We start from the raw sequence: 27,936 nt of genomic DNA on the forward strand, positions 1-27,936 counted from the left end.
GGCCTGAATGCTCCATGATGTTCCCAGAGGTAAAGAAGGTGAAGGCAGTTGGCAGGTCACTGCAAGTTTGCCAATTGAGAACCGGTTTGAAGAATGTGTGCTTGGGAAGAAAATAGCATATGGTGACACAGAAGGGCAAAGAGCTCAGAATGTTTAAGTTGGCAGAGGGATTCTCTGTTACTAGAAGCTAACCTCCTTTGGAAGGAGTTTTTGCTTCATTTTAGCCTATCAGCCTGGTTTTCTCTCAGGGTCATCTTCTGAGAACTAATTTCTCAGCCAGTGGTAAGCAAATATAGTCACAGTTTCTGTACCTCTAGGCTTGGCTGGATAGCGTTGTTCTTCTCTGTCATCTGCAGCTGAGCAGGTAGCCTGACATGGGTCCCTGCTGGGCCTCCCACCTTCTGGGCTGCATTTGCCTCCTGCAGGGTTAGGATTATGGTTCAAGTTTCCTGGGACTTGCATGGCAACAGAGTGGTACCAGGATACAGATGGATCCTGACCATCTGGAGGGCTTTTTAAGCTGCCCAGGCCTGGGAAGCTGAGCCACTGGGGGCAGCTGAGGTAGTATGAGTCACTGGAATCCTCACTATGGAACCCACTGAGCTTCAGCTCAGTTACTGTCATTCTCATCCTGTGTTCTAAAAGACTCACTCACTTTCTAGCATCAGTCTGGGAAAGCTGGCAAACCAAGAGAGTGTTCCTTTTTTTCCTGCCCGTGGGGAATAGCTATTGCTCTGTAAACAAAGCTCTGAATCCACTCTGTTATTCAGCCTTTCTGAAAAAACTCCCCCAAAACCTATGGTGGAGTCCTTATCCCGCTTCAGATCTAAAATTTAAGGAAGAAATGAGCTTCCACCTTAGAAAAGAATCTGCAATCAGGCTGCCACAAAATTGGAGAAATACTTATTTATCTCATAAATTATGTCTATTGCACCCTCATTTCTGTTTTGGAAAATAGTTTTTCATAAAAATGTTGTTTACTTAAACATGTAGTGGATTCATAACAGAATACCAAAAACTCTGTAACTTAAAGTAGCACCCGTTTAATATCTCTCAGTTCTGTAGGTGAGAAGTTTGATACATTTGGGTGAGTTCTCCGATCTGGGTCTCACAAAGCTGAAATCGGTGTTTCAGCCGATAGCATTCTCATCTGGAGCTTGGGTTCCTTCTCTAAGCTCATTCTTATTGTTGGAAGAGTTCAGTTTCTTGTGGCTACAGGTCTTGCTACATGTTAACCAGAGACGACCTCCAACTCCTGGAGGCCACGTTCAGGTACTTCCCCTAGGGCCCCCTCCATCACAGCAGTGTAGAACCTCTCACGCTTTAACCTCTCTGTTCCTCTTTTTCCATCTGGAGAAAACTGTTTCTGAGAAACTCTTGTGAATATATTGCTGCTGCTAAGTCGCTTCAGTCATGTCCGACTTTGTGCGACCCCACAGACGGCAGCCCATGAGGCTCCCCCGTCCCTGGGATTCTCCAGGCAAGAACACTGGAGTGGGTTGCCATTTCCTTCTCCAATGCATGAAAGTGAAAAGTGAAAGTGAAGTCACTCAGTCATGTCCAACTCTTAGTGACCCCATGGACTGCAGCGCACCAGGCTTCTCCGTCCATGGGGTTTTCCAGGCAAGAGTGAGTACTGGAGTGGGGTGCCATTGCCTTCTCCGTGTGAATATATTAGGCCTTCCCAGTTATCTTCCTTCTTTAAAACTACGTAGTGCGGGAGACTGCCCGTAATGGGTTAAGTCTTGGGAGCTGCTTGGCGTGTTTGCTAAGCCCTAAGGCCTGTTCCTTAAGCGCCCTGTCCCGCCTCTCCTAAAAATGTTATCATGACCTCATAGCTCCCGAAGGTCTAGCAGCAGCTGCACTTCAAGGACAAGTACTCCTTAAACAATGTTGGGTTTGAAGATTGTCTTGTAAATATTAGCCCTCTGATATGTGCCAGGAGTCATGTATATTTTCTTATAAAAACTCTCCTCAATAAACAAAGGCATCAGCCATCAGCTGTGTTGGTCTGATCCTCTCAACCCCATCTTTCTGTCTCCTTTTTTTTCTCAGCGATCGAGCTCCGTTTCTTGTGACTCCCGGGTGGGGAAAAAACCTTGCAGTGCTGGCCGCGGCAACGTAGTCTAATCAAGAAGTATAATTGATCATGTTCACAGCTCTGGAAATTAGAGTGAGAAATCGTGGGAGCCAGTTAAGAGACAGATAGCTATGTATAGATATGATTTATATTTCTATTTGTATTTTAGGTTATGTTAAATATTCAACTTTTTTCTACACAGAACTACAGCATATATAGACTGTCCTTCCGCTCTTCCCTCTGCCGCTCTCCTCCCAGTTGCACAGATGTGCTCAGGTACTTGGTACCTGGCAGTGACTGAGGAATCCAGCTGCTCTCAACCCGATGCAATGAATGTCCTCGTAAAGTCAGTAATGTGTTGGCCATAAAGGTTCTGATGGGACCACAACTTCCTCCTGTGCAATGGAATAAACAGATGCATGACTCTCTGCATTTGAACCCTGTATCTGAAGTTGTCCCATAGTCTCTGGGGAGGAGTCCCTGCTAGGGGTGCTTGGTGGAGAAAAGGGCACTGGCTGGGGAATACTGGTTATGCCTATGGCCTTGGTCAAGTAATAATAACAGTAATAGCTTTATTGAGTATTGTTTGGACCAGATTCTGTGCTGAAAGCTTTATAAAGGCTTTTATTTTAGAAAGGAGGCCTCAGCAGCCATGCCAAACATTCAGGTGCTGTTTGCATGACATAAGGAATGATGAACCGCTAGGTGTGAAGGATAGGCTTGGAACCTGTGAGAGTCTGTTTTTCCAGGAAGGCTTGGGATGCAAGCAGCGATTACCATATGTTGCTCTAATGGCATATAGCATGAGGTCAGCAGAGGGCAATTTACATCAATAATTCATGGGCAACTTTTGGCCATGGGGCTCCAGAGACTCTTAGAGACCTGCAGGAAGTTTGCTAAAGTCTCTACAGTGAAGGAGAGTCTGGGGACACTAATAGGAGTGCCTGTTGTATTGTGATTTGGACGGACTCTAGAGCCGTTTCTTGTAAGGGGCCACATACAGAGTGGGCTGCTTTGTAGCAGAAATGGGCTTCAGTAAAATTTCTAAACACATTATACATAGCTTTCAGAACCAAAAATGCCTAAAAGTTGTTGAGCTTTTTTAATGTCATGAGTGCTGAAAGGGTCAATTGTTGTTTCTTGATTGTGTCAGGAGTGGAGCAACCCTTGACTTCCTAAATAATTTTGAGAAACTTAACCAAAATGGAAGGATCTTACACTGTGTGTGGAGCAATGGTCCAAGTCTTTGTGAGCTCCTTTGTGAAGATCTGTAGGTCCTGAATGCGTGTGTCAAATGAGTTAGTATTCTCCCTTCTGGGAATATATCTAAAAGCTTTGGAATCAGGATCTTGAAGAGATATCTGAACTCCCATAATTGTTGCAGCATTATTCACAATAACCAAAATATTTAGACAACTCAAATATCCATCAATAGGTAAATAAATAAAGGAAATGTGAATACTTATTTTTAAGGCTGGAGTATTATTAAGCCTTAAAAAAAGGATGAAATCCTACTACTCGGAATAACATGGATGCACCTGTAAGGCATTATGCTCAATGAAATAAGCCAGGCACAGAATGACATATACTGCATGTTCTGGGCTTCCCTGGTGGCTTCAGATAGTAAAGAATCCACCTGCAATGCAGGAGACTCAGGTTCAGTTTCTGGGTTGGGAAGATCCCCTGGAGAAGGGAATGGCTACCCACTCCAAAATTCTTGCCTGAAGAATTCCATGGACAAAGGAGCCTAGTGGGCTACAGTCCGCAAAGAGTCAGACACAACTGAGCAAGTAACACTTTTACTTTCACATAGAGTTGCACAAGATGAATATGTTCCAGAGACCTGTTGTAAAATGGAGTGCCTATAATTAACAATAAAGTAAATTTTGTTAAGAGGCTAAATATCTCATGTTAAACATTGTTATGCACACACATACATACATACATACCCTAAAAGGACATAAGAAAAGGTGGGGAAGTGATGAAGTTTATTGCCTGGCCTGTGGTGAAGATAACAAAAGTGTATACATGTGTTCAAACTCACCTATTTGTATTTATTGATTACATATAGTTTCTCATATCAATTATACCTCAGTAAAGCTGGAGTGGGGAGTCAAACATCAAAAATGGAATCATACTCTTTATCACATGGAAGCTTAAAACCCTCTGTCCTTTCTTAACCCAAAGAAGGCTCTGGCTGCTCCTCAGTGTGGGCTCTGACAGAAAATTTCCAGCTAGAAGTCATGTATGTACCCTTCCTCAGTCATGTAAATGCAGTGTCAACAGGGTCCTTCAGGACCTAGATTAATCAGAAAGGTGCTTTTCCCCGGCTTGAAAAAAGGCAAAAGTCAGTTGCTGAGAGGTGGGACAAAACTAGGGTCTATGGTGGCAGATGCACGAGTGGGCCTGCTTAGCCTCCTGGCTGTGCCACAGCCTGGGAAGTGGCCATGTGTGGACGGCGGTTTCTCAGACATCTGGGAATGGCTATAGCAATGACTTTTTAGGGAACTGCCAGTGAATGTGTCCAAGGGATTGGTTTTTCTCCCCATTGTAGTGAAGTGCTCTGGAGCAGCTACCCAGGAGCCTCTGCTTCCACCCCTATGCCTCATCCTTGGCATTTAGGGACAGCCTTGCCATCCTCCCCTCCCCCCACAGACCGTGAGAAAATCATGAGCACCTTCAGACCATCTTTGCCACTTCACCTTCCTACTCCTGTCCTCGGCAATGAGAGCTAGACTTCTACCCAGGTGACTCTGTGATCACTGACTGGGGTTGCTGGGACACTGCCTACCACAGCCAGAACCTCCTCTGCTTCAAGCCTGCTGCTTTCCCACATCTGCCATGTTGGGCCAAGGGCTGGGGAGCAGTGGGGGCAGGAAGAGCTTTCGTGTGGAGGGGCCTGGTCCAATTTGTATGAGGAGGAGGGCACACAAGTGCCTTGAGAAGGGCAGCCACTTCTCGTGACTCAGAGTCATTCATGGCCACAACAGAACTTGCACCTACCTCTGCACACTGGAAGGAGTCCCTCAGCAGACAGAATGCCTCACCTGGAATGTCAACACACGGAACTGGGACAGGCTGACTTGGATTTCTTTTCCTCAAGACATAGAGATCCTAATATACTCAGAATCCTGTGGATACATCATAGAGGGAGCTGAAGCTCTGAGAGGGTTGGTGTGGACTTCTGTCCCCTCCTTTACTGATATGTGAGCACTGCGTCCTGAGAACACTTGGTCCAGTCGTGTCATGACTAGCTTGGAAGGGCCCTTCCCATCACCAAATCTCATCCGTCTCTTCTCAGTCTGCCCCTCAAGGACCTATATCAGGCTGTTCACCTCGTACTGAGGGCATGCTCTGTGGGGAGTATGATGAAAGCACAGATAAAACTGCCTCCTGGGCTAGACAAGCAGCAGGAAGATGTGGGATGTTGACAAGAACAGACATTAAGGAAGAGCCTTAAATTCGGGACGAGGCTGACCTGGATAGTCCAGGTAGAAAAGGGGGCTATGCTGACCCCACTGATGTAGGTCTTGAAGGTGACCCCGTCAGGCCATATCAAGAGGACCTGAAGGAACTAAAATGTTTCAACCTGAAGAAGCAGGCCACAAGACACCTCCCTCATGAAGTCTTTGCTGATTGCACCAGCCAGAAGTGACCTCTCCCTCTTCTGAACTTCTTTGTATATTTTTTCCTACATAAAACTTTCAGGTATTTTAGCTTTATAATGACATAGCTCCATATTAGATCTCTACCCATCAGTGTGAATATGATTCTCTAGGGCATGGTTCCCCAGTGTTTTTTGAGCCTTAGGTCTAGAGACCTTTCAGATCTAAATTTTTAAGCCCAACTGTACTGACAGCTCCCTTTGTATGTCTCAAAGTCATCGCACACTCAATCAGTTCAAAATTGAGCACCTAAGCTTGATCTTCCTTGAGTGTCTCCTACCTAGCAAATGATGCATTTTTACTATCACCCATGACATCTTTTTCTACCTCAACTCCATAGACAACTGATCAGTGAGTCTTCTCAATTTTACTTTCTAAATATCTGTTAAATACATTAATTTTACTAATGTCTTTTATCTGTGTTTTGCACAATATTTCCACTTCCTCTCTCTCCCTTATGTCTGTTAATTCTTCAAAATGTTTATTTTGTACTATAGGCTTGATTCCTTTCTTAATCTCTTTGAACATGTAGTCCACACATATATCCTGATGAGGAAGTCTCCCCATAAATCAGTTTAGTATTTTTCTCGGCTTGAGTCTTTGTAAGTTTTGCCTATTTTTAAGGTAGTTTCTTGTCTCTGGTTGTAAGAATTCACATCTACCCCCAGGCACAATGCAGGCCTGGATTCCAAATTCTCACATTACTCTCATGGAACAGGGCAAGTTTCAGCCCACATACTGGTCTCCCAGAATAAAAGCCAGACACTCTCTTATACTGATTCTCAAAACCTCTCATCTAACTTTTCACAGCATCCCTACAAGTTCAAGGCCACACTAATATTTCATCCCCACTTATAGACATATAACTTTGGCCTCTAAGGTATATTTCTGGTTCTGATAACCGCTTGGGACACAAGAATTTCAAATTCCACTCAGCTCTTCAATACTGAATTCCTTCTTGTTTCCAAATTTAAGTAGCATAATTTAAACATTTTAATTACATTTAATCAGGTCTGGGGCTTCCCCTGTGGTTCAGCTGGTAAAGAATCCATTTGCAATGCGGGAGACCTGGGTTCAATCCCTGGGTTGGGAAGATCCCCTGGAGAAGGGAAAGGCTATTCACTCGAGTATTCTGGCCTAGAGAATTCCATGGACTATATAGTCAATGGGGTCGCAAAGTGTTGGACACAACTGAGCTATTTTCACTTTTCAATCAAGTTTGGCTGTGTGGTTAGAGTTTAAGGAGAAGCTCCTGAGTTAATGTATCTTATTCTCTGGAGAATTCCAAAGTTTAATCATTGTTCTCCACACCCTCCAGCATAGGATTGAGACAGTCATTGCTTCAGGCAGAGGCCAGAACCCCACTGAGGATGCAAATCTCTGTTCATCCTTTGACTTCCAAAATAGGCAAGAGCCATATGTTATTGATAGAACAAAAGAGACGTGTGCTCCAAAACCAGACAGCAGACTAAGAAAAAGAGTTCATTTGGCAAGTCACAAACTTAAAAGATGCCAGGTAAGACATCGGAGTGGTTTTATATATATACCTGGAAGTAAGTAGTCATTTAAAATGCCTTAAGGATGAGACTGTAATTAAAAATTAAAAGGAATGTGGTATGTCATTCCCTAGGGGCTCAACAGAAAAGGTCTCTGTGGCAGGGGTGAGGAGCAAGCCAGGTGATAGGAATTCCAGATAAGATGAGCAGGAATGCAAATCAGAAGCAGCATGGGTCCCACTTCTTTTGTAGGATAGTACCTCCTCCTAGGGAATCATGTTTAGTAAATTGAGCCACATGTGTTTGGACAATAAAAGGCTTCTCTAGAAGCACTACAAGGTCCCTTTAGCTTGTGTTCCATGTTGGGGAGGTTCGGATGTTCTCAAGGGTTCCTAAAAGGGAGATGAGGTGCTGAGAGGGGCCATAGGCCAGAGAGTGCCTGAGTTCAGAATAAGAAAGGTCAGCATACAGGGACCTCACTCCAGAGGAGTGGCAGGGACTTAGGTCATCACCAGTGTTACCCACACTTGCCCCAGACAAGTAGGAATAGCCGCATCCACAGAAGATGCAGCAGAAGTAGAGTGAGAGCCAGACCAGGGCAAAGTTCCCTGGCAAAGACCCACAAGGATCAGAGAGAATAGCCAAATAAACTGAGCTCTCTCCCTGACTCCACAGGCACAGGGAAGCCATGAGGAACAGTGAGGAGGATGGTGGTTGACTCTTCCTATCGTGGCGATCAAGCTCTTGGGTTCTCTGGGTGTGACAGCATTTAGGCTTCTGGTTGTTCCTCTCACAGGGCATTTTCATAAGTCCCTTGGATGCCTCTCCTCTCCCATGCTGGGGATCTCACCTACCCTGTCATAGGTGACATTCTCAGGACAGCCACCTGTATCATTCTCTTTGGTTCCTGTGTTGGCTGGTCTGTTTTCATAGGCTCTCTTTGTTAGGAACGTATTGCTTCTCCAGATGCCTTTCTTGTCAAAGTTCTTTTAAGACCCTACTTCTAGTCGATTAAAAGCATGTTCATTTAGCTCATCAATGTGTTTGCAGTTTCTTTCCAATTAGAAGCTAACACCTGAATACTGCAGGCTGTTTCTATAGCATCTCATCCCTTCATTTTCTCAGGTGTAAATCAGACACCTGTCCAGTGCCTCCCCAAGCTGCAGGGAACACACATCCAGCTCTTAGAATGGTCTCACTGAAGCCTCTGTCACCATGTTGAGGTGAGAGGCAGGTACCCCTCAGATTAAAAGGGGACTTACACAGCACAGCTCTCCAAAGCCATTCTCTTCCCCTTTATCTCCAAATCCTAACTTTATGTCTTCAGTTTGGGTGAGAGAGGGTTAAGAATCTCAAATGGGTTTTCAGAACCTTCTTTAAAAATTCTACAAATGAAAAAAGTATTTGCCTAAGAAATTTTATTACACTGTCCAAGTGCTAGAGAGATTGTGAAGGTTCTTTTATTTGTTAATGTAAATGTATTTTCCCCATTGGTTGGATGGCATCACTGATTCAATGAACATGAACTTGGGTGAACTCCAGGAGATGGGAGGGACAGGGAAGCCTGGCATGCTGCAGTCAGTCCATGGGGTCGCGAAGAGTCAGACATGACTTGGTGACTGAACAACAACAAATTTACCCATATGTTATTTTATAATTTTTTTTTAATATTTACTTATTTGGCTATGCCAGGTCCTGGTTGCCACATGCAAACTCTTTATTGCAGCATATGGGATCTAGTTCCCTGAGCAGGGTCAAACCTGGACCCCTTGCATTGGGAGTGTGGAGTCTAAGCAACTAGACCACCAGGGAAGTCCCAAGAAGTTTCTGAAAATGCAAGTGGAGGGCAAACAGATGTGATTTCAGCTGTGTGTGGTGACAGTTGAGGGGTACCACAGATGAAAAAGAGCTGACAGATTGGCTGTCTGCACTTCTCTAAACTGAGATTTGGTACTGCTTTCTCATATAATTTTGAAAACTATTTTACGTCTCTAAGCCTCAGTTTCTTTAGCTGTGAAATGCCCTGTCTTCCCAGTTGACTGCTCAGAACGGCATGATATTGGGTGAGTAACAGTCTCTCCAAATACAATAATAAGCTTTTGTTCCCTCTTGCCCCTTTCCCAGATCCTGGCTGAGTAACAATCCATCACACAGGCTGGTGCAATGGTCACCCTGGACCACAGGGCCACAAAGGACCTGAAGATGACTTGGATAATCAAGAACCCCCCAGGGAGCTGGAGCAGAAGAACCCTGGGACCAAGCTCTGAGTCTGCCCCTGAGCCAGCCCAACTCCAGTCGCACCTGTGTGGTCAATGACCATGTGGACCAGAAAACTGCCACCATAGACCTTGGGGAGCTCTGTTTGGGATCAAAAGCATGCCAAGCAAAGTGAGTGTGCCCATATGTAGATTAATTTTATCAATTCATATATTTCTAGAAATTATCCATTTAATGAAAATTTAAAATTAAACAGACATTAATTAAGAACTACATTCTCTCAAGAGTTTCCCTAGTTATTATTGTTGCTTTGCTGTTTTAAATGTGAGATCTTGCTGAAAGGGTAAGTGATAAATTAGGTGACACTTCCAGCCCTGAGAGTCACAGGATCCCACAAACCAGTTTGTAGCTTGTCTTTCTGGGTGAAAAGCAAAAGCAATTTGGTGGCTCAGCTAGTGACAAATGGTGTATTGAGGGAGTATCTTCACCCTCCACATCCTCAACTACAATTTGGAAATGAGAGAAATAGGATGGGTATTTTAGAGGGATTATTTTTTACTGCTAGAGATTAAATAAAACACTATATATCTGGATCACAGGCCAGATATCAAGGAAAGTCTTATTCTCACATATGCCCATAACCAAAAGGATGTCAATCAGAAGAATGGTTAATAAGAAATGGGGCATAAAGAGAGATGAATGACAGAGGCAAACAAAATGCTCCATCAGGCTGGCAGGAGAATTCCATGCCCTGGGCGCTTAAGTCCTACCATGAAGATGAAGAGCTCAGATGAGAAGGCCTTTGGAATCCACACCAGCAGCATCTGCTCACCTGCCCCAACTCAGTGGTCCCCAAGTAGTCCAGTGGTACCTCGGCTTCCAGTGTAGCCTATCTTTGGGAAGAGGATGACTTGGTCAGGCTAACAGGAATATCCATCTGAGTTAGCAAGTATACTTCCCACTGTAAATTAATAAATAAACATTCTTGTTTTGTTTAACCAGGGTCATTTCACATCTATTATCAAGGTTTTGCACCCACAAGGCAAAAGGGTGAAATGGAGGTTCTGGATTTTGGCTCTGAACCTTGGTGAACATGTTGAAGTACAGTTGATCTTTGAATCATATGGGTTTGAACTGCTAGGTCCATAGGTATGTGGTGATTTTCTTCAATAAATGTATACAACAGTACACATGATCTGTGGTTGCTTGAACCAGTAGATGTGGAACTGTGACTACAGAAGGGTGACTATAAAGTTATATGGTGAATTTTTGACTGTACAGGGAGTGGGAGCCCCCTATTTTGCTCAAGAGTCAACTGTAATGACAAACTGTAGGGTTTTGTCATTCATTCATTCCTTAGCTCAATCTATTAGAAACAAAAGACACATTGAGAAACAATTTGGAAGATACATTCACAGACTTTCTTTGCCATGTACATTCCCATTTGAATTTCATGAAGACTTCGTGTAGGCCCAAGGTTTCAGTTCTCAAGCCTGAGCAAACATCTAATGAGTATTTCAAAACATAAGTGCACTGGGATGACCCAGAGGGATGGGATGGGGAGGGAGGTGGGAGGGAGGTGGGGTGGGAGGTGGGAGGGGGGTTCAGGATGGGGGAAAAAAGTTAAAAATAAAATATAAGTGGTGCCCAGTTTCAGGATACAGTCCAAGCATCTGTTCTAAAAGTTCTCTAGTTGATTTAATGAACATCCTGGGTTGTGCATGGGGAGTGTCCATTTGGATAAAAAATCAGACCAAAATTTTTGCTTTGCCTGAACTATATAGACTGATGTAGACCAGTTAGGGGTTATTTCAATAAAGCTCCTGAAGCCATAAATCAATAAAATAGAAAGTGGAAATAAGCACAAGTTCGTTAGCTTGTTTAGATGATAAAGTTCTTGTTGGCATATATGTGGCTTTATCTATCTGAAGCGTTTCTTATCATGTCACTCCACTGTTCAAAAATTTTAATAGATAATTTTTTTAGTTAGTGTTGTAAAGAAACTAATGATACAGAAAAGGAGACAGACCACAGAAGTTAGCTACTGTTAAATTCTTGACATACTTACTGTTGGAATACTTCATGCCCACATAAACATATTTATATATATTTATAATATAGGCTAATACCATGCACATTCCATAACTAATTTAATCCTTCATGAGAAACTTTCCATTCAAATATATAAGGATATAATTAACTCTTCTTAGTATACAAATAGTATTCCATCATATAGGGAAAATATAATTTATTTCACCAGTATATAGGGGTCAAGAGCTTCAGAATCCAACTCCAAGATTCCAATTCCAGCTCTGCCATCTATTAGTTATGTGACTTGAGTAAATTCATTGATTTACCAGTGTAGCCATTTCCTGGGAATGATAATTGTATTTGCATTACAGGATGGCAGTTTATATTTTGAGACATCAATACGTACTGTCTACAGCCCAGAATAACTAACTGTACCCTGTCACACTAGCTATGGAGAAAAATAGCACAGGGAGCAGGGAGGAGGCCACCAGAAAGAGTTTGCAGTTTTATATAGGGAGGTCCGTGTAGGTCTTACTGAGAAGTTCGCATCTATAAAAAGACTTGAAGGAGGTCAGGGAATGAGACATGGATACCTAAAAGGAAAGAATTCTAGAGAGGAAGGAGCATGCATGGAGTATTGAAGGACTGGCAGGAAGCCCAGTGTCCTATAGTGGATTAAGGAAGGAGGGGTGTGTGGGAGAGGAGGCCAGCTGATACAGAATCTTCCAGATAAAGTGGAAGGTTTGAGCTAACAAGTAATGTAATGAGGTAGTTTTGAGCAACAAGGAATGTGATGCAACTTAGGTTTTAAAAAGATTCATCTGGGTGATATTATGAAAATAGACATTAAAGAATTAAGGATAAAAGTGGGAGACTCTGAGGCCACTGTAATAATCCAAGTGAGAAATAATGACGAAATTGGACCAGGGAGGTGATAAGAGGCATTTTGTTACAAACATATTTTTTCATATAGATATACAAAAATAAGTATTCAACTATATCTAGAATGTTGAGCTATCAGTATTTTCTAATAGAGAGTGAAAAAGAAATGAAAATGAAGAAAAAAGAAGGAAGTTAAGGATGACACCCAAGTTTTATGGCCAGAACAAAGGGAAGGACTGAGGTGATATTAATAAACTGTATAGGAAGCATGTTTGGGGAAATGCCTGTTATACATGCAAGCAGAAATGTCAAGTAAACTGTTGGATATTCACACTGTGGAGTTCAGGGGACAGATCACATCTCTAAGTCCTTTTTACCAGATAAGGTCATATGGTCACAAGATTACTGCATGGCCAGAGCATCAAACAGAAATGAGTGCAGACAATGAAGCGAGGTGGTCTGAGTATGAATCTTGGTTATTCCAAAATTTAGAGGTTGGAAAGATACTGATAAAGAAAACTACAGAGCCACAACCCAGAAAATAGCAAAGTGAAAACAATATTTCCAGGAAATATATATCCACTGTGGCTTAGAACTTATGGGAATTGAGGATTGAGAATTGACCACTAAATTTAGCAATGTGGAATTCCCTGGTGACTGGGAAAAAAAGCAGACTCAGTGGAGATGCAGGGACATTGCATAACAAGAAAGAATTCAAGAGAGAAAGAAATTTCTTCAAGTAAAGTCAATATGCTCATGAAAACATGTCAGCATAAATCATTTGAGAAATGCAATTCAGAACCACAATGAGATACCACTTCATCAGCACTGGGATGGATACAACCTAAAAATAACAAGAGTTGGTGGTAATGCAGAGAAATTCCCACACACTGCTGGTGGAACTGCAAAAATGGTGGTGGAAGATGGGAATGAAAGAAGTGGAGGAGAATGGAGTACAGGGAGATTTATGAAGGATAGCACAGTGGAAGTTGGTAACTGATTGGGTGTCCAGAATGACAGAGAAAGGAATCAAAATGAGTGAGATTATTATCCCCTGTGATCATGCCTATGTAGCTTACACTCATGAGAACTTCTGTAGAATACTTAATATCTCTGGGTTTTAATTTTTTATTTGTACATTGGGGATTTCAGCATCACATAGTTCTCAAATGAAATTATGAATAATAATGAAAGGGAAGCTGACTTGAGAACAGAGATGCTGAAATCCACAACACACCTTGTACAGGAGGAAGGAATTCCCATAAGACCCAAGAAGAAGAACTCTGCTCTAAATGCCTCCTCTGAACCAGAGCACAGGACCTGTCATTGCATGTCTGCCACCGACATCTGCCACTCCATTGTCCTCTTAAGGAACAGTTCCCCTTTCACCTACCAACTGCTCCATTCATCGTCAGGATGAACTCATTCAAGTTGAGGCACTTGAGTCAGAACCAGGAACCTTGGAAGAGGATTGCTTGAGGGCTTGATGTCACCCACACTGTACTGTGGGGGGTCTTCTCCTCTCCCTGGGGGTCTTCCTCTCCTCAAAGCCTCTGTCTCCTGCCTTCAGTTCCAGCTCTTGAGTTGGAGATGGACTCACTCTGGTACAGAAAAGAACCCTTTTCCGAATACTCCAGGATTCCAAGAACTTCACTGACCACGTGGCAAAGGAAAAGATATAAATGCTGGAGTTACCTAGCCTTGAATTTAACAATTTGCTCTGCCACCAAATATTTTGGGATATTAGTTCCTTGTCCTACAAAATAGGAAAAGTAATTGCAACCCCATGGACTGTAGTCTACCAGGCTCCTCCATCCATGGGATTTTCCAGGCAAGAATACTGGAGTGGGTTGCCATTGCCTTCTCCAGGGGATCTTCCTGACCCAGGGACTGAACCCGATCTCCTGCACTGTAGGCAGACACTTTACCATCTGAGCCACCAGGGAAGTCCAGGAATAGTAATACCTACTCTAAAAGAGTCATGTCAATGTATGGCAAAACCAATACAATATTATAAAGTAATTAGCCTCCAAAAAATAAATTAATTTAAAAAAAAGAGTTCTTATAAGAAGAAATAATATTTATAAAATTCATGGGACAAAAGCTGGTTCAATATAGGCTTGGAATGTTGAGTTCCCTTCTTTTTTCTTTTTTGTCTTATGCTTTGGGAATCGAGGTAGGTGGGAGGCGGTCAACGGGTGGTCACATCACACACTGCTTCTGGGCTGATGGCACTGATACCAGCTATGACTGGTCACCTAAGATTCCAGTGAGAGAAGTCATCTTCTTCCCTTTAGCCTTCTGTTCAGCCTGACAATAAACAGACTAGAAACAGCCTTATTAAGGAAACACTGCTTCTCCCTTATCCAGCAGAATCCTAGCATTGCTTCTTATTGCTCAAGATTTCAGTTCAGAACTTTTCTTTCTGAGGTCAGAAATGAAGAAGCTAAGATTGCTGAGCTGGGTGGGAAACCAAGAGATTCAAGAATGCAGGCCAGCAGACAAAAGGACACAGATCATGGTACCAGAGTGAGTCCATCTCCAACTCAAGAGCTGGAACTGAAGGCAGGAGACAGAGGCTTTGAGGAGAGGAAGACCCCCAGGGAGAGGAGAAGACCCCCCACAGTACGGTGCGGGTGACATCAAGCCCTCAAGCAATCCTGAGTAGGCAGGATTGGGTTCATTACGTCCATCTTTGCTTCCTTGTGGACTTACTACCAGAAACACCTTCGGTAGACGCTGTGCTCTGAGATCAATCTGCTGAGTTCCTGTAGGAGTTGAGAGGAAGAATAGCTCAGACAATTCACAAAGAGAGGTGCTTGTCTCTTTGGCACTGGCCTCCTAAAGCCATGACACCCTCCTGAGGGAGCTCCAGGTGAAGCAGACAGGAAGACTGATGACCAACCCAAGTCAAACTATGGAAGCCAAATTGGTTAAGTCAATTGTGTTCAAAAATGTTAGATGTGGGAGAGACCATTTCCAAATCTTTGGGTACACGTAGACCCTGTGACCTGGAAGGGGGTCTAGAATTGGGTGGAATGCTAGGATTCCAACAGGCAGGGACAGGAGTAAGGGGCAGGGAGGGAGCCATCATTTCAGGCAGAAGTATGTGAGTGAGCAAACAGGAGGCTGACTAGCATCTGAGGCCAGCAGGTTGTGGGGGATGAGGGTCAGTAGAAGAGGCAGGAGAGGACTGGTTCACACCTTCCCACAAGCTTCACTTCTCACAGCAGCTTCATTACAGTGTGTGTGGGGGGAGGGTAGCACACTCTACTTCCATTCTAATGACCCCCCACACCAGGCAGGAATGCCCTGAAGCTGCTTTTCTATGAATACAAATCCCAACCTGGTCCTTCTGAGACACAGAAGGTTTTGAAGGGCCAGAAACAGTACAAATTCCCCTACCCACTCCACAGGAGGTGGATTTGAGGTCCACGAGCTGAAGCTGAGGTTAGTTAGTACTAGTGATCAGGAACAAGGGCTGGACCACTGTATAATGTGCACTGGCTCTCCCCCCAGCACACATACCGACAAACAGACATACACACACAAACACACTGCCCAACATACAACTTTTGCCCTACATAAGGGGCAAAGGAAACCTCAGGCCAGTCCTTTAGAAGCTACCACTACCCATGCTGTCTCCACAGACGCCCAACTCAGCACCCAGCACCAAAGCCTAACCTTGTCCTCTGTAGTCTGGTCAACACCTTTATACTGTCTCCATGCCTGGGCTTGAATGCTCAGAAAGATACACACCAGTCACACAGCAGAGGCTGTGGGGATTATCATGTGCAGGAAGGTCCTCTTTGGGAAGTTTCAGGAGAAGAGGGGCTGGACGCTGGGTCAATGATGGAAGAAGAGCTCTCGTCCTGCAGGGTGAGGATCTTGAGTGGGAAGACAGCTAGGGAAGTTGACGCAGGTTGTGAGCAGGCCACATGCACAGAGGGACTTGAGGGCGGGGGAGTCACGGGGCAGCTGGAGCTGGACCAGAGCTGGGAGATGCAGGTGTCTGCAGGAATCAAGCTCCGAGTGGAGGTGTCCTAGTAGTTTTGATTCCTCTGCTTTCTCTGATTAAGTTATCTTCATGGCCTTCCTTTCTGGCTTGTAGACCTCACTGTAGAGAGTACCAGACTCCTTTTCTTCCAAATGTTGTTTACCAACACCCTAGGAATTGAAGTCAGAGAGTTTCTAAAAAAGCTGAGAGAGGCCCTAGAGTGACCCAGAAGGAAGCAGTGCTGCTGACAAGAAATGCATGTGAATTCTCCCAAAGTGACCAGCATTACACTGACCCCAAGTTTTAAATTTTCTTAGTAAATACCACTGATGACCTGGAGAGAGTCAGAGACAGCTGGGCCAGGAACAGCAGATGACTGGGTTCACAGACCCAGGAGATAGACCCATGAGATCCCAGACTGGGCTCAGCTCCCATTCTCACCTTGTGTGTGACCTCTCCAGACCCCTGCTGGCTCAGCTCCGCATACTGGATGCCACCATCATTGTCCCTCTGATCGTCCTGAAATTCTACACCTGCGTCATACAGAGTGGAGCTTGAAACTCTGCCTTGAAAGCATATACCTTCCCCCCTGGCAATGAACCCAAGGCCAAGCCCACACCCACCTTCCCCTTCGGCACTGATATTCCTTGAGCAGCAAAATGCAGGAGGAAGGCAACCAAGGGTTCAGTGGGGAGGGGTGGGACCTGGGGCAAGAAGCAGAAATGCAACCTGCCTCTTCCAGTCTTCATCTTCCTCTTCTTTGTGTAGATCTTCCAAAGGAACAGTCCTGTTACGACGATCAACAGCATAATCACGACAGCCCCTATGATGCCTGGCAGGGTCTTTGCACTGTTGTTTCCAGGTGAATCTGTTTTCCTCACACAGAAAGAATAAAGAAAGTTAAGGCAAAAAGAACTTGAGACATCCCTTGCTGAGGAAAGATACAGAAGACCAAGTGGAGAGATCTGAAGCTAAAGAGGAAGGGGCAAGGCAGTATCATTCACTCAAGGTCCTGAGCTTCTGCTTGATGCCAGGGACACTGAGATAAACAATACAGGTCACCCGGGGGGAGGTGGAGAAAATACCAAAGTCTTCCAGCTAGAGAGACAGCGGTGCAGTATAAATTAACACCTTGTACACTGGTCTTCATGGAGGGCCTCCCAGAGGAGGTGATGCATAAACTTCACCTCTGAGGGAGGAGTAGGAGTTTACCAGATACTCAGGCTGGGCACAGCTTTCCAGAAAGGAGGAGACACAGCTATGTCAAATCTGTAGCCCTGAGGGTTGCAATCATTCCCGATCAGCAGGCAGGAGAGGGACAGGGCAGGGACAAGCAGGGTGAGGATGATCAGAGAGAAGAGAGTCTCTTTCCAGAGGGTCTTGTGGGTCATGCTGAGTGTTGAACTTTATCTGAGACTCCAGAATGGGACCAAGGGAAAGGTATCATGAGATTTTAAGTGATGCTGACATATCGGCTCCCACCAGCAGCTCATGAGGGATGGGTTAGAGGGGCTAGACTGCACACAGGATACCAGGTCATTTATTCACTCGGTGAAATACTGAGTGTGTATAGTGCCAGTAACTATGTTTGGTATAAGAATTCAAAGGAGAACAAAACATGTCTTTTGCCCTCAAGGTGTTCCAGGCTATGGAGAAGACAAACCCATCAACAGCATTGCTATTCAGTGTGGGGTGGCCATGGACTGCTCCTTAAAGCAGATGATGCCTGAGGCAGGACGGTTACAGCAGCTGCAGTGCCTGTGCAACATGAGATTGAGGCATCTTTTGTTCAAACTTGATTCATAACAGAACTATAACCAAGTGCAGGACACTGGTTATATGCCCGTGACCTGAAGGAAATCCTTCAATAGGAATAAGCAAGGAACTCTTGATTTGGGAGGTTTGATGGTAGAGGATACAGCATTTACAGAGGCTCAGAAGCTTACAACTTCAGGACACATTCAGGGAAGCCAAGCAAACAATTCAGTGTGAAGTGTGTGAGGTAAGGAACATGGGCAGAGGAGCTTTGCAGCCCTGAATCCTGCAGGGAGTCCCTGGGTCAGACTCCTACAGATGATACAGACCAATCACAAAATCCGATTGCTTTTCAAAAGACTACAGTGGATGACTCACTATGGATAATGAATGAGGTAGGAGAAGTGCTGGAAAACTATTGCCCTGGACCAGATCTGACACTGCCCTGCAGCATCTCAGAGGGAAGGAGCTCCCCAGAGGGCAACAGGTAGGCAGGTGCAGGCAGCAGAGAGCATGAGTCAGGGGAGGGGTGAGCCCTCAGGGAAATACATCTCTAGGGATTGCTTTTGCTGCTGCGGCCCCAACTCTCTTGGCCTCCCCAACACCACACCTGCTCTGTCTCCAAGGCCAGCTGGGACTGAGAGTTGCTCATCTGGAGGTGAACCAACTTGATTTGCATCAAAAACAAATTTCTTTTTTTCTTGGGGAAAAAAAGGGGGGTGGAGAGGCAGGCATGGACTTGAGAGAAAGTTAATGCAGACATGAGCTGAGTATACCTCCCAGGCTCCTAGAAGGGGTGACCTGGTAGGAAGGTGGTGCTAATAACATGGTGGGGAGAAAAGCCCAGAGCCCCTCGTTCTCAGAGTGCCCCTCCCCTCGGGCAGGTGCACTCACCAGAGACACAGACTTCTCCAAGGTCTAAGGTGGCAGTTTTCTGGCCCACCTGGTTGCTGACTGCACAGGTCAAGCTGCCACTCGGCTGGCTCAGGGGCAGGTTCAGAGTCAGGTTCCAGGAGTTGGAGGGTAGTTCTGATGTCATTTTCTGCTCCAGCTCCTTGGGAAGGCCCTTGATCTTCCAGGTCACCTTCAGGTCCTCTGTATCCCCTGGGGCTGTGCACTCCAGAGTGGCATTGCACCAGCCTGCTGTGAAGGATGCTGACTTGACAAGGATCCGAGGAAGGGGTGCAGGATCTGGGAGAGAAGAGACAAATCCCAAGGAATGGAGTTCACATGACTGGAGAACATTCCGGTCAGTACATTCTCATCCATTATCTTACTGAAACCCTGGCATTCTCCCTTTAATGACAGTGAATGCATTATATAGATAAACAGAATTTGCCCAGTACTTAATACTTGGCAAATGACAATAAAGAGGGAAGCCACTGAATTAAGCCATATGTGATTTCACTAGATTGTATGCATGTTGAGGAAGCGTTAAATATCTCCAACAAGAAAATAAATTCTGATCCCACCTTCCCAAGACCAATTATTTCTAAGAAAATGGGGCTCCTTCTAGACGTGGAAGAAATCTCAGACAGAAGGGCTAATCACAGATCAGGAACTTGGCCTCTTCTTCTGCTCAGATAATGCCTGGGATTTTATACTCTGTAGAGAAGAAGACGCCTGGTCAGAGTTGGGACCCCAGAGAAAGGTTCTGTGCTCCCAATAGTGGAGACATGCAGTGGCTGTCTCCTCTGCGGGAGATGCAGTGGCAGTTTCAGCTGCACATCGGCACTTGCTGTCTCCTTCTACAAGGGTCAAATCATGTGCTGCTGTAGCTGCTGGTCTTCACACGCCCCTGAAGGAGTTCAAGGTGGAGAGAAGAGACGAGGCACTCTGTGCTGGTGCGGGAGAGTGGGGACCAGCAGGACAGGTCTTCAGATAGCTCGATATTTTCAGGAGCCTATTTTATGAGCCAAATTCTGGTATCTCCTCATATCTAGAAAAGTACTAAAATCCTTCTTGGTGATGACTATTCCTGGTGACTAGAAAAAGCTTCTGGAGACTAGTAGAAAACTTCTGGAAAAAAATGTTCATATTGCTTATATTCCTCCTTCACCAAAGTCACATATACACTGACATTTCCCTCTCATTGGAGCAGTTTCTCAGAGCTAACTGGGGTGCTGTTTCCTAGGCTGCCGTCCTCATTTTGCTCCAAATAAAAACTTAATTCATAACTCAAACGTTGTGCATTTTTTTAAGTCAATAATAGCAACTAGGGGAATCCCAGGGATGGGGGAACCTGATGGGCTGCCATCTCTGGGGTCGCACAGAGTTGGACATGACTGAAGCAGCTTAGCAGCAGCAACTAGGAATGATAAGTCTGAGTCTGGTTATAACATGCCACTGAACTTGAGAAGTGACACACAGATAAGAGTGACATTGATAAGTGTCACATGGAGACCTAAAGCAGCTACGGTCACTCTCACAGCAGATATTTTCCTATGTAGGCAGGGACTTTCGAGAAAGAAAGTGTTGGCTAAGTGAGGCTCTCTGGAAGTGCTACTGTGTAACCATTTTCCTACATCTACCCCAGGCTTCTAGAGCTGGATTGCTGGGGTCTTTGTGAGTGAGGCTAGCCTTGGACTGACACTGAGTTAAAGGGGAAGAGGCACTGACTACACATGAATTTCTGGATTATGGTAGGTGAATCAGTTCAGTTCAGCCGCTCAGTCGTGTCCGATTCTTTGCGACCCCATGAATCGCAGCACGCCAGGCCTCCCTGTCCATCACCAACTCCCGGAGTTCACTCAAACTCATGTCCATCGAGTTGGTGATACCATCCAGCCATCTCATCCTCTGTCGTCCCCTTCTCCTCCTGCCCCCAATCCCTCCCAGCATCAGAGTCTTTTAAATGAGTCAACTCTTCGCATGAGGTGGCCAAAGTACTGGAGTTTCAGCTTTAGCATCATTCCTTCCAAGGAACACCCAGGGCTGATCTCCTTTAGAATGGACTGGTTGTATCTCCTTGCAGTCCAAGGGACTCTCAGGAGTCTTCCCCAACACTACAGTTCAAAAGCATCAATTTTTCAGCACTCGGCTTTCTTCACAGTCCAACTCTCACATCCATACATGACCACTGGAAAAACCATAGCCTTGACTAGATGGACCTTTGTTGGCAAAGTAATGTCTCTGCTGGTAGGTGAATAATGGGCCCCAAATACTTCCATGTCCGATCCTCAGAACCTATGACTATGATAGGTTACAGGGCAAGGTGGAATTAAGGTAAAAGAGTTAAGGTGGTAGTCAGCTGGCTTCAAAATAAAGAGATTGTTCTGATTACCTGGTTGGGACCAATGCAATCACAGCGGTCCTTAGAAATGGAAGAAAGAAGAGGAAGGGGGTCAGAGGGGTTTGAATGTGAGAAGAATTGGTCCCACTGTTGCCAGCTTTGAAGGTAGAGGAAGGTGTTCATAGCCAAGTGACGTAAGCAACCACTAGAAGTGTGAAATACAAGTAAATAAGTTTCCTTCTGGGACATCTATGGAGGAACACAGTCCTGCCAACAACTCAACTTTGTCCCAGTGAGACCTATGTCTGACTTCTGATCTAGAGCCTACTAAGATAAAAAATCTGTGCTGTGTTCAGCCTCCAAATTAAAGCAGCATTATAGCAGCAACAGATAAGCAATACATACATTAAACAAACCTAGACATATAAAGAACAACAATTGCTATGGCAATATCATTTCCCCAAATTTCCATTCACCTCTCTCAAAATTCTAAAGTGGTTTTATCCCTGGAGTGAATCTCAACTCCTCTCACCATTTGCAGTAAATCCATTTACCCTAATTCAAGGGAGAAAATAGTCTGAACACTGGTGTCTGGAAGGGATCCTGAAAACTGGGGCCTACCGTACACTCCTAGCTCAAAAGCAGGAGGGAAGCCATGGTAAGGAGGTGTCACTTACCATAGACAGTGAGGAGGAAAACCTGGGTAAATTCTCTTCCTCCAGTGAAGCTGGCTCGAGCCCGGTACTGCCCACTGTCCTCTGGGGTCAGGTTCTCAATCCTCAGGGACGTCACACTGGGCACACGGACCCTCTGCTGGTACTTGTCCTGGAGGCTGACCCAGGTTGGGGTGTCTGCCCCACGGTGGACTCGCATGAAGACACTGTAGTTTGACTCAGGGCCAAAGCCCCACGAGACCTCCTCTGGGTCAGCTTCTTGCTTCTTGGTCACATGAAACAACACAGACCCTCCTCGGATCCCCTGCAGGGGAACACGGGCTCCAGATTCCTGAACTCCAGGACCAGGTGCTACAGAACTCTTGACCCCAGTGCAGCAGACACCTAGGGCAGAGGTAGGACACAGGAACCATAATTTTTTTTTCAGTAACAATAAAGGAGAAAACTATATAACCTATATTTTAAATGAAGTTCATACCATATACTCTATTGATTCTTGGGAGGCAGCCTAGTAAAGTGAATTTAAGCAATTTTAGAATTAAATCTTGGTTCTAGGGAATTGTTACCTTGAGGAGGTAACTTAAATTTTCTAATCTGGAGTTTCACCACCTACCTGATAAATTGAATGGGATAATGGGGCTTCCCTGATAGCTCAGTTGGTAAAGAATTTGCTTGCAATGCAAGAGACCTGGGTTCGATCCCTGGGTTGGGAAGATTCCTGGGAAGGGAAAAGCTCCCTATTTCAGTATTCTGGTCTGGAGAATTCCATAGACTGTATAGTCCATGGGGTCACAAAGAATCAGACACAACTGAGTGACTTTCACTTTTACTTTCACTTTCATGTATCAAAAGCACCTAGCAGATTTTCTGTCAATACCAAATGCGTAACTGTAGGATTCGCTTCTTAACTGTTGTCTCCTTGTGTTCACATCCTTTTGTAATGCCCTCCTCTGGTGAATGGCTACATCTAGTGACTGGCTTCCAAGGAATAGACTAGAGCAGACTTGATGGATGTCACTCAGTGATACTAGGTTATAGAAGACTGTGACTTCCCTCTTGCTTACACACACATCCTCTCTTTCACACTCTGTTGCTCACTCTGAGGAATCCAGCTGCCATGCTGTCAGCTGCCTAAGGAGGGGCCCACGTGACAAGACACTGAGGGAGCCTCTGGCCAACATCTAGAGAGGAACTGGGACCCTCAGCCCGACAGCCACAGGAACTGCCTCCCAGCAGAAATCTCTCGAGAGATCTTGGAATCATAGCTTGCCCAGTGGACCATGGGCTGATGCAGCCCCAGCCCCAGCTAAGACTCTAACTTCAGTCTGGGAGACCTTGAGTCAGAGGACCTAGCCCTGACCCACAGAAACTGTGAGACTGAGATTATACCCAGTGGTGTTTAAGGTACTACGTTTTGTGGTGATTCATTACACAGCAATAGATACCTAACACAAATATGAAGGCTGTTACCCTTCCTGCTCTTTCTAGGCAGTGCAGTAGTCAGGAAACTATAGGCTGTGCTGTGTAACAAATAGTTACAATACCTCAGGGTCTTAAAATAAGGGGAGTCCATAGTCCCCACCACAGGTCCCCTGAGAGAGGGAGGGAGGGGCCCTGTCATACATGGAGGAAATGCCACCTCCTTGTAGCTGTATCCATGGAACTCACAGCATCCTCATAGCTCCAGCCCCACAGCAGGAGGGGAGAGAGGAGAATCACACAGGGGTTTCACTGCAACTGTCCACAAGTAGTGAGCTCTCTGCTCATGATTTTCGACCAGCACTCGTGACAAGGCCCTGGCTAACTGCCAAGGACTAGAATATGAGGGGGAGAACAAGTGATCATTTAATGAGCTTTACTGTCCCTGCCACCAAGACAACACTTCCCAGCCAGTCCCTGCCAGGCCACAGTGGGCCTTCCTCAGACACTTTCCTGGAGAGCTGTGACCAGTGGGCACATTTGCTGCAGGGCCACCACCTCCTGAGCCCATGTTCCCTCTTCAGACATAGGCCCAAGGGACCTGATACCCTCTACCCTTTCTGGGGATGAAGTAGGACAGAACAGGATGAGGGAAAGTCCCTTATCCTGAAAAGACGATCAATCTGCTTCTTCCAGCAGGTCAGGATGCACCTACTGGTCCCAGTTCCTCTCTAGATGTTGGCCAGAGGCACCCTCTGTTTCTTGTCAGCCTTCCACAGTCCCAATCCTCTTTCCAATTCAATAAATCCTCACCATTTCAGACCTGTCTCCCTCTGGCTATACTTATTCTCATTCCTGGCTCCCACTGGAAGCAGAGAATAACTCATGCCCCTGTTCATATGCCTAAGGATTTCAGATATTTCTTTGTATTCATTTACTCAGTCATCTTCTCCAGGTCAGGCCTTAGGAGGCATCTATCCAGGCTCCCCCTGTCACAGAGGAGGAGGCCCCCCAGGAGGTGAACCTGGCCTGGGTCACACAGGGCAGAGCCACACCTGGCACCAGGGCTCCCCGCTTCCAGCCCTGGCCTTCTCCCCTGCAGGAGCTCCCACCAGCTCCCCACCCTCTCCCTGACCTCCCCAGGGGCTCCCCTTCCAGCATTGCTGCCTCATCACCAGGATCTGAGAAGCTCCTGGAGGCTCATCCTCCAACTTTCCTCTCTTGAAAAAGGGGAAGTAAGTACTTAAAGGGGTTTAGCAGGGCAGGTACTTCTGGCCAGCTGAGGGTTAACCAGCAGCCTGTCCAAACTCCATACTTGCTGGAAAAACAGGAACCAGAGAGAGAAGAGGCTCAGCCCTCAGAGGTGGGGAGAACACACCCGGGGGGGATGGTGAGCTGAGCTATGAGGAAGGTAGAAGAAGACTTGGAAAAAGAAGGAAGGGAGTGAGAGATGTGATCTACAAAAGATCTAATCCTGAAGAAGAAAATAAAGCCAGGGACAGTGTGGTTACAAACAAGATAGAGTTTATTTAAATAATATAAAATTTAATAGTTGCAAATCAATTTACAGTTTTGTCCATTTCCCTCTTTTTCTTTTATGTAATCTTCCAACCCCAGAGCCTATGGAGAAAACTCTAACATAACTTATTTTCAAGTTACATAAAACTGAAGAGGAGAGAAGCTCTATATTTTACTGTTACCTTATAGAGTTACATTACTGAAAAAGACGTAAGGTTTTATAAAGCTCATTCTTAATTCAAGACATCTGTTTATAAACAGTCTATAATTCATTAAATTTCACATAATTCTTGAAAGTTCATTTAGTGGCTGGAATACTGAAAAAATAATTAAAAATTTTTAAACTTTAATTAAAAATAAAAGCTTAAACAATAAAAGCATTCTAACTTTCTCCAGAATTCATAACTCCTTGGGCATTAGTGTTCACTCATTAGTTTTTAATTTTCTCACACATAATCAGACAGTCTCCAGGAAGTCACGTACATAATTTGGGTTTTGTCCAGTCTTTAGCTCACTTTTCACTTAACTCCACATAGTTTTCTATGTCTCTTTCCCTTCTTTCCTCCTCTAGTTCACCCACTTAAGAGCCCACATTACCAGTCTACACTTCTGTTCTTAGTTTCGCCATATTCTTACAACAGGTGGTATACAGAAACCCTTAAATTTGAGAGGCTGCTGTTCTTTTTACAAAAGCAGAATTTAATTTCATTGTATTTAACATTTTGCATCTTGCCCAAGAAATCAAGACTACAATTGCTTCCTCCATCTCAGACACAGGAGATGTCTAGTCAAACTCCTCCACAGGACAGCTGCACAGACTGCCACGTCCCCTCTGAGTTGCTCCCCAGCCCGTCCAAGTCAAGGAGCCAGCTTCTTAGTCTCTCCCCCTCTCTGCAGGCAGCTCCCGGCTCACCCAGCTTCACATTTCTGCTGCAGAGACAGACTTACCTTCCCAGAAATGTTTTCCTTAATATAGTGAAGGCTGCCTGAGCCCAGGTGTCTCAGACTCACCACAAGAAGAAGATCATTTTGTTCTTTTCACCCCAGGTTTCTAAACCAAAGGCTCTGCATTTGCTAAATAACCGCAGAGCTGTTTCGTCTTTTTGTTCACCAAGGACATAGGACATGGAAAGGGCACCCTCCCTGCCTGCTCCAGAGGCCATCCCTCCCAGGAGCCCGGATCACTCACTGAGGAGGAGGCTGGTGAATCCCAGGAGCCTGGAGGCCCCGCAGAGGTGGGGGTCTTCTGAGCAGGGACCCATCACAGGCTGCCTGCCAGCCTGTGAGGCTACAGAGGAAGCATCTAGGAGGAGCAGAAAGAGAGGAGGGAGCGTCACTCGAAGGGCACTCATGTTTTCTCCACCCTTAGGGCGGGGCTAACATGTTTTAATTCCTGGGGTCGCAAAGAGTCAGACACCACTGAGGGACTGAACTGAACTGAACTGAACTGAACATGTTCTAAATGGATAGCCCACCAGCCTGTACTAAACCACTCGGAGGTTTCCTATTAATTTCACCAGCACCTACATTAAGACCTCAGCAAACAATTGCAGAATAAATGTATAAACAACTCCACTCTATTGCAAATACCCCAACCCTGTGGTCACATCAGCCTGGATAAACTCTGGAAAAAAATTTCCCAACATATCAGCCACTGTCCCATTCCACTATGAGGCTTCAAGCAAGTCACCTGAGTCCACTCTGTGCTTCCAGAAACTGCTCTGCTGCATCTCAGACAAGAGAATATCCAATACTGCTTTATTCCCTCCAACCCCATCTAGTTAGGGAGGAATGAATCCTTTGGTCAGAAACCTCTGTAAGGAGTCAAAATCCAGGCAACTTGCCCTCTGGTCACTTTCGGGGTGATGAGGAGAGCAAGCCTCATATTTTTTCTCTACTCTTGGAAGTACTGTGAAGGCTGTGTGGGTCTGCTCCAGGGTTGGGGAGGGAGGAGGAGCCTAGAGAAACAGCAAAGCAGCTACAGGCCAGGGTCACTGGGAGAGAGCCAGACAACAAATATTCCAACATTCCACGCTGGCAGAATACCAGGGACTTTTTCAAAATTCAGATATCTCAGGTCAGTTCAACATGTCACAACCAGCTATCCTGTGTAGCTGGAAAGCTAAATCTTTATCAACACCCCCAACTTGTCTAGGTCTTATTACACATTTCAAATTTATAGATTTATGAAAGACAGATATCATTACAATTATCCTCCTGTTTGACACATGTGGAAACAGGATCCAACGAATTTAGTGAATAAACCCAAGGTTGGAAAGTCAACACGTAGTACAGCATGGCCTGGGACCAGGTCCCTGCACTTTCAGTCCACTGGCCTTTAGAGACCCAAGTCCCTCTCAGTGCAATGAATTTCATACACAAGATGGTTTCAGCCCTTGAGAAGTCACATGATGGGGGAGGGAGACCTAGCCTGGTCCAGGGCAGACCCTCATCTTCCTTGCATCATTCTAGGCAGGAAAACTAAGATGTATGGCTGCATCTCAGCAGCCTCTGGGATCAAGGCAGCCCTTGCCCAATCACTGTTACCTCCGCTTGCACTCAGTGTGTCACAAACAGCCCAACCCAAACCTGCAAAGGCCGGTCTGAGAAACCGCAGTTGGTCCGTCTCCCAGGTCTGGCCCTCATTATCTGTGACCTGCAGGCTAGTGGACCCTGCCCTACTTCCCTGGGCAGTGAACGCTGTCTTCCTAGGGTGACTCATGGTCCAGATTTCACAAAGTCTTTTCATCTCTGTAGGGAAAGAGCAAACTAGCCAAGATAGCAGTGACCAGGCTCTCTTGCCACACACCCTTTTGCCCCACATTTTGTAAATACAGGTATGTAACAGTTGAGATCACTTATAGCACTGTGCTTGCACATCACGATGTACCCGCTTGGCCACAGGCCACTTTTGTTCTGTAAGCTTATGCTATGTCCACTGGGTCAACCACGAGAGGAAAGACTATAGCG

General features: G+C 45.3%; 1 protein-coding gene across 2 annotated transcripts; it reads right to left on the reverse strand.

Annotated features, from left to right (window-relative positions):
- Nucleotides 1-3,863: 3,863 nt before the first annotated feature.
- Nucleotides 3,864-26,852, reverse strand: LOC120855657. 2 transcript variants are annotated; one of them, XM_040230201.1, is made up of 8 exons: nt 26,657-26,852; nt 26,156-26,269; nt 22,033-22,413; nt 19,018-19,314; nt 17,102-17,236; nt 16,810-16,901; nt 16,056-16,538; nt 3,864-10,347 (listed from the first exon to the last, which is right to left on the reverse strand). In XM_040230201.1, exons 1-7 carry the CDS (start codon nt 26,694-26,696, stop codon nt 16,446-16,448), a joined length of 1,152 nt encoding a protein of 383 aa, XP_040086135.1. In that variant the 5' UTR covers nt 26,697-26,852; the 3' UTR covers nt 3,864-10,347; nt 16,056-16,445. The 2 variants fall into 2 exon arrangements, with proteins under 2 accessions (XP_040086135.1, XP_040086134.1); XM_040230200.1 differs by having other exon boundaries at nt 3,864-10,351.
- Nucleotides 26,853-27,936: the final 1,084 nt, after the last annotated feature.

This window comes from Oryx dammah, unplaced genomic scaffold (genome assembly GCF_014754425.2).
Source record: "Oryx dammah isolate SB20612 unplaced genomic scaffold, SCBI_Odam_1.1 HiC_scaffold_28, whole genome shotgun sequence".
NCBI classification, from domain to species: domain Eukaryota; kingdom Metazoa; phylum Chordata; class Mammalia; order Artiodactyla; family Bovidae; genus Oryx; species Oryx dammah.